Source organism: Mizuhopecten yessoensis, unplaced genomic scaffold (genome assembly GCF_002113885.1).
Source record: "Mizuhopecten yessoensis strain PY_sf001 unplaced genomic scaffold, ASM211388v2 hete_36187966, whole genome shotgun sequence".
Taxonomy (NCBI): domain Eukaryota; kingdom Metazoa; phylum Mollusca; class Bivalvia; order Pectinida; family Pectinidae; genus Mizuhopecten; species Mizuhopecten yessoensis.
In genome coordinates this window covers 1-7503 of record NW_018485876.1, presented here as the reverse complement: position 1 = coordinate 7503, position 7503 = coordinate 1, and the positions used below count along the sequence as shown (strand labels likewise).

Below are 7503 nucleotides of genomic sequence, written 5' to 3'. Positions count from 1 at the left end.
AGACTAGTTTGATCTTTTGATGTACATCAAAATAATCTCGCGGTCGCGTAACGGTATAATAGACTGGCTTTGAAGTCGGTTGTCACTACTTTGTAATCCTCAAAGGATATGTATCTTCCTAGCAATTGGTCATGTTTCTTAACCTGAGACCAATCAAATAGCTAGCAGTGATCCTTCAATTTTACTTTGACATATTCCAGGGGTGCAGAAAGCAAATGTGATTGTAACCCTTGGATATCGGGGATGTCACCTGATAGGTACATGTTATCCATGAAGTGTAGAGTGGTCAGTCTTGCAGGGCTGATCCACCTTTAGTTGTGTTGTGGTTCCTGTGTTCTTGCTTGCTCTACCAAACCGTGACAAACCCCGTCCGGAGCTCCAGCTTGGATGTCTTACTGTAATGTATGTAAACGAATGAATTCATTATGCAAAGATATTTTTATATATTTACCCAAACAAGATACAATTTAAAAACCGTTACAATGAAAGATCAAAAGGATAAAGAATATAAAGCTCCCCGACCCAAGGTCTGTATATGTGTAGCATGTATCGTAAAACACATGTACAGATCTGAGGGTGGGGAACTAAACATGCCATACACCTTTCATATACATTGTATTCTTTTAACATCAGAGTTGTGTCACTCTTTATAATTCCTTGTCATTTTTTCCTCAACAACGAGTTGCCTTTAACATGTATGATATATCTACGATGCACAGCATAATGTTGAACAGCAGTTTCTTCCATTACATGACGGTGCAGAGACTGGGATAGTTAGATTAGTCGAGCCGATTAGACACAGGAACCCTTCTATCTTTGTTTAGATTCGTGTTACCTCCTACATGTACACCTAATCAAGCGTTGGTGATATAAGGACATGCTGAACAAGACGGATTATATGAAATGAATAGGCTACTGATTGTATTTGTAATCTATATTGTACAATCTATAACAATGTTTGGTGATATACGTATTGGCATGTGCTTGTTTTCTTGAAACATCTCCAGTAGACTTTTACACTGTACTTGTATACTGACCATGTAGTCGGTAATGACATTTCTCCTGTCGTAGTATACCAAAGCGTTCAGTGGTCCTGCCTATCACACTGATTTTTCGGGAGATGCCCATTTATCCTCGGAGAACACGGTGAGGTAATACATGGTATGCCATTTGGGGGAGTACTGCACTCATCTTTCTCCCTCTCCCTCCCCTGTACAATTTGATAGGCGTACCTAAACAGAGAAAACATACTAACTTACAAAACATCAATAAACAACCGTCACCGTGTTCAGTGTATCATGAGTATAAGCGTAAGTTACTGTTTCAAAACGAATTCCAGATTTATTATAGCATCAACAGTTACGTACATTGAGACTGAAATGGTCCTACATTATTGGTATACATCCATCACAACTGGTGAGTGTTCTCTATACCATGAAGTCAACATGTAGATAGAAAGGGAGAGGAATTATGAAATTTTACACCGTGTAAACCCATATAATCAACCCAAAAGTATACATCTGCTGCTGAAAACGTTGAAGAAACCTACCCGTAGTTACCAATCTGGCGTCTCCTTCTGCTAGAATATATCTTTTGGCACCTTGTCTTGCATGTATTATGAACCAGGTGGAGTCCTTCACAAAATCCAAGACATGCCGGATTAGTTAATCCGTACCGGGCTCTTAGTCCACGTAATTTGAAACCGGCGTAATTGCAATGGGGAAAAGACCAACAAAAGCTGCTCGAATAGTTTTTTTAACAGTAAAACACTAACTATTGTCGTATTTTGCTGTCAGTTTGAATTTAGTCGTATTCTTTAAGTTTATCATTTTCCCCATGTGAAAGAATACACTTTAAATCGTCAAACGTAGTAGGCACCCTGTTCAGACTCGCTCGCCGAGAAACTCAGCTTTATATAGGGTTGATATAATAGTTTCATTCGATATGTGAAACTTACACAGTTTCAGGAAAAAAGACAAGACAATGCCAACTCATAACAAACCCATAAATCGAAATTCAAAAGCGTTACAACTAGAGCATGCAAATGATGTAGGTGGGAAAACAGGGATGTGACTGCCAGGAAAGGGAAACTTCACAGTTTGAGAATAAATTAAATTCTTTTTGATATTACACATAACCATATATGAATCGATCGTTGGCCAGATATCTTTTTTATACATTGTACTTTTGTAATAAATAACAAAACTCATATGTCAATATTACAATTCTTTCTTTAATTTCAGTGAAGGAGAAAACCAGAAAAGGTTGTAAAACCTTGATGTAAGACTGTTCCAGTGTCATGGTAGTGATCATTTACTTTAACCCAGACGTGATCTCCTTTTTGGGCGGTGACAATTACCATATTGGAACTTGGCCCCCAAGTATCGGAGTTGCCACTAATAAGCATACCAATTCTATGTCCGTTTTTAAGAAGCATTGTTTCTATGTGTTTATTAGGAAAGGCCAATGTTGTGACAAAAAAAACGTACACACCGGACTCTGGACACGTGAAATACCCGGTCGAACTGTCGTACGCCCCACCTGCGTTAGTAAGAACGTCCGACATGATGATTGTCTGGTCATCCCCAGGGTTAGTAAGTTCTGTTGATAACCTTGTGTGGAAGGCGACGGCAGTGGTTGGATCTTTTGACATATTTATAAAAACATACATCTATACAGCTTATCTCATATATAGTGTTATAACATATCTGATGAAATATACTATGCATAATTTCTTTGTGTACTGATATTCTGATCCCAATTTTTCCTTATATGAAATACTTGTACCAACTGAATGACATTTTCTCCCACCTCTCGCAGACTTATAGCAAAATACGGCCTTAACAATTAAAGTGCAATACTTAAAAGGTTAATTTATAGATACCATACACATAAACAAGGTCCATATCTCGAAATTGCAATTAAAGTTAGGTGTATCTCAAACTTTTAAAAAGTACGCATTACATTCATGGCATGCATGTACTGTGCTTTCTTATGCTCACTAGTATGTGTAAGGTACTGACAATTTGATCTTCATAGTCAGTTAAATGACGGTTTTGAGGGCCTTTGTTTTTTATGTCATAATAAATTTGCCTTATTGATTGCGATGCAGCGATAGTAAAAAGAAATGATCGCATACACGTTGGGAAAAAATGTCTAACCCCTTACGGATTAAATTGGGGAGAATGTTAAGATGCCAAACAAGAGGCATTTCAAATATTTCCTGGGGGTTGAAATCTCCAATCTAACCACAAAGAGGATAGGAGATATTCCTTTTTTTTGCCCTATTGACCAAGTCATATATATGTAATGTTAATGTTATGCAAATGTATTGCTAATGGCATGTTATACAATTGTTATGACTATGAATTATCTCGTCTCGTAACTAAGATGAGAAAAAGATACATCATATCAGGAAGGAATGGATTCATCTTTCCAGGTTAAAAGTAACACGCACATATACCTCACATGATATTTGCATACATGACACGTGTATCTAACATACATGCACTGTACCTGTTGGGAAACGACATAATAGACAAATTAAAAAAGGGTTTCCTAGTGTTTCCCCTATGACACGTATGTAGTAAAGGGGGGAGGGGGGGGGGGCACTAGTAAATGCTGATCTGTAAAAAATATAATCGATACAATTATCGCGAAATGTGAACAAAGATAGTATTAACGTGCATTCTGATGAAAAAATTGCAGGCAATAAATTCCTTGATTTGAACGGCATTCCTTAAACTCAATGGAGAGGGGTGGTACTAGCAGGGGCTGGCCAAGATCCGCCCTTGCTCACAAAGAAATAATCGACTTACCAGCGACACGTGCATTCTTCCTGCTTTCTCTTTTGGCAGTAAGTGGCATAAACACAGAAAATCCACTCTCGTTCTTTCCACTTTGGACCAGCATGTTTCGTAGATCATTAACTAAGTTCACATCCGGGTCAAATGTCTCGGGGTCGCTATGTATTCCATCTCTGTCGTTCAAAAGCTTTCCTTCGGCCTGCTGAATAGAACTACTCACAGATTTAGGAACACTGTATGGAACATTGTATGAAAGGTCGTGTTTTTCACTATGAGCAGTCCATGCAATATCTTTGGATTTTGTAATGTTCCTACTGATATCTTGGCTAGCCGTAGATTTGTGTTGATCTTGATCTTCTACTAACAATTGCATCTTTTTTTTGATGTTCCCAACCACTTGTATAAAATGGCGGTTTTCGATCTCGAGTCGTCGAACGTTTTTCTGAATTTCATTGGTCTCCGCCCTGGCTTTTTGCATTTCCTGTTTCAAGTCTAAATTTGTCCTGTGGATTTGCTGATTTTCAATCGTCAGACGACGGTTATACGATTCCAATGAACTCAGTCTCAGCTCAATATTTGCCAGTGCCTGGTCATCTGACACCATGTTTGAATAGGTGATGGCGTTTTTCGTTGTGTAATATCTCAAATGATGACCATTATTATATACTTCGTCGGCATGTTTTGCATACAGAACAATCAGAAGAAACACAAGTTTCATTTTCGCCATTTCCATGACAGAGCTGTTATAAAGACGATGCCTGAAGGTGTGCCAGCCAGAATGATATAATCGTGAGCCTTATCTGTATCCTTTGTCGGTCTTTCCTTTGAATGATTTGGTCATGACCTTCTTTGAAAGTCGTGCAACATACATATATACCTTAGACATTTTCCGAAGATAAGCCATTAGAAATGCTTTACAAAGCGACACTATTTCTGACCGCTTTGGCCACCAGATGGATGTATTCAGCCTTTAAACACTTCTTAGGTATCAATCTGGTGTTTAATGCCACTGAATTGCTCCGACATGTATATGAAATACGTTGCCATGGTGTTGTTTGTACGATATCAAATAAAGTTCAGCAGCATGAACATGCTTTATCATTTACACAGTGGTTTTATTTGAAATGATGAAGAAGCAGCTGCAATAACATTGATACAATAACAAATCACAAATACAAAGCAGTATTCATATGGAACTCACTGTGTAACTTTGCAGTCTTATCATTTATAATCCCTTGTCCAGTTCATTTCTACACAGAGCTTTCTTTATATTGTAACACTCGGAGTCGTATGATTAGGCGTATCCATTGATTGTTCGGACGGTCCCATTGTCATGGGTTTACTTTTAGAAGAGGTAATGGCACAGACCGAAGGCAATGAACGCAGTGAGAAGGCAATATGATACTTCATTTGGGGGAGAACTCTACTCCGCGTCCTTTTCCCTCTCCGGCCTCGGTACAGATTAAATAGATCGGCTTACCTTAATAGATATACCTTAATACTTAAAAGACATCATTGAGCCCAGTTGTACCACTGAAAATAACTACTTTCTGATAACCGTTACCGTTTTGACAATATAATGTATAAAAGCGTAAAGTACGGTTTCAAAACAAGGTCTAGATATATATGTCATAACATTTTTTTTTTTAATTTAGAATTATAGTAAAATAATGATAATGTACTATGATGCAACTAAAGTAGAGCCAGGACCCTTTCGAAGTCATTAGGATTAATTAAGGAATAACCAAATCTGCAACTTTATTTATCATCAATATCTATTTTTTAGGCTCGGATCCAGAAAGTTATATTTGTACGCCAACACGAAATTGACTTCTTTTATTTTTAGCTTCAAACCCCAACCCCACCTCAAAAATATTTACACTCACCTTTCTATATACATTCCCAATAATTGATTTGATGCTTTTTACCCCCTTGTGCAAATTTTGACCCTAACATTATTTCAAAATCCAGAAATCTTTGATGGGCAACTGCAGTCTGCAAATGTTAAAGAAAACTAAACGTAGATTCCAGCATGATGTCTTCCTCTGCTAGAGTGCTTGAAAAGGCACCTCATCAGTGTTATCTTTCTTCTCCGGCATATGTATATATATTGAACCAGGTTGTCCCTCCTCTTCAAAATTCAAATCAACCATGAACTCATTCGGAAGCAACGTCCCTGGTCAAGTGAAATACTGTCAACGATTCGAACCAGGACAGGCTGAATTTAAAAGCAGACTCGAACCCGTAGCCAGCACAATTGAAATTCAAAGTAAGTAAAGTGTTTTAACATCAAAATATCTTAATTCTTACATATAATTTACATGTACATGCACGTACATGTAGGTGTGCTGAGCTAAAAAATAACTTTCTACAATTAACGTTCTTTGTATTTATATATATCTATAAGATACAGTTTATTTATTTTACAACAATTATGAAACAGGTACTTAGAACTTATATATTGTTTTGTATTGAGCATGGGTCAATGCATATTTTCCTATCAAAATTACTGGAAACATGAAGTCAAAAAGCTATTGACCGAAAACCATATACATACATGACAGTTAATGACATTATTGTAACAAAGAATAAAACTAAAATGTAAATATGTTCATCATTTAATTACCTTCAGTAAAGGAGAAAACCAGAAAAGGTGGTGAAATAATGATCTAACACCGTTCCAGTGTCATGGAAGTGACCATTTACTCTAACCCAGAAGTGATCCCCTATTTGGGCGGTGACAATTACCGTATTGGAACTCGACCCCCAAAAAACGGAACTGCCACTAACTAGCCTACCGATTGTATGTCCGTTTTTAAGAAGTTCCGTTTCAATTTGCTTATCATGAAAGGACACTGCTGTGACAAAGAAAGCGTACACGCCGGCTACGGGACTCGTGAAATGCCCGGATAACCTTTCGTATGCCGAACCTTCGTTGGTAAGAACGTCCGACATGATGATCGTCTGGTCATCCCCAGGGCTGGTAAGGTCTGATGATAACCTTGCGTGGAAGGCGACAGCAGCTGAGGGACCTGTCAAACATTTATTGAAACGTAAATATGAATATCTTCTGATATACAACTATGTATTGCATTTCGGATAAAAAAGGAAAATAAATATATATATATAAGTTTCCATTCAGCCTGATTTTTCGAGGGTGTAATTTCCATATCCCACATACAAGTATCTACATTTCTGACCCTTTACATCGCACCTCTCCTTTCCCAGAATGTTGGTTAAGAATGAATTTGACAACTCGAAAGCAATAATAAATAAACATATGAATTTTCTAGAAAGAACATGAATCCCCTCGTCTCACCCCTAGAAACAACGACACCTTACATCGGGAATAGTATGGATACGTCTGTCCAGAGTATCCTACATAATGTTCCTTATGTATCCTAGATACGTACATTTGGAGGACACGACATAATAGACGAAATTTAATTTAATTTCCTGACGATTTTACTCTATGATACGCTACGGTAATGTGATGTCGTTATAACATCATCAATGCCATATTCCTTCATTTGATTTGAAGAAACAACTTCGATGTTGATATAAGTGATAATCATGAATTGTGAACTTGGCGTTCTTAGTATGCATACAGGAACAATTATTATAGGTTTGCAGTGAGGTAGGGGAGCGGAAGCTAATGAAAGCCGATGTGTAAATAACAGTAATCGATGAAATCAAG

The 7503-nt window shown here is 37.5% G+C and overlaps 1 protein-coding gene across 1 annotated transcript; it reads right to left on the bottom strand.

Moving 5' to 3' along the window:
• Nucleotides 1-9: 9 nt before the first annotated feature.
• Nucleotides 10-5177, bottom strand: LOC110444993 (caprin-2-like). The gene is made up of 3 exons (XM_021489352.1): nucleotides 3819-5177; nucleotides 1038-2643; nucleotides 10-395 (listed from the first exon to the last, which is right to left on the bottom strand). The coding sequence occupies exons 1-2, from the start codon at nucleotides 4537-4539 to the stop codon at nucleotides 2240-2242; spliced, it is 1125 nt and encodes a 374-aa protein (XP_021345027.1). The 5' UTR covers nucleotides 4540-5177; the 3' UTR covers nucleotides 10-395; nucleotides 1038-2239.
• Between the last annotated feature and the right edge of the window lie 2326 nt (nucleotides 5178-7503).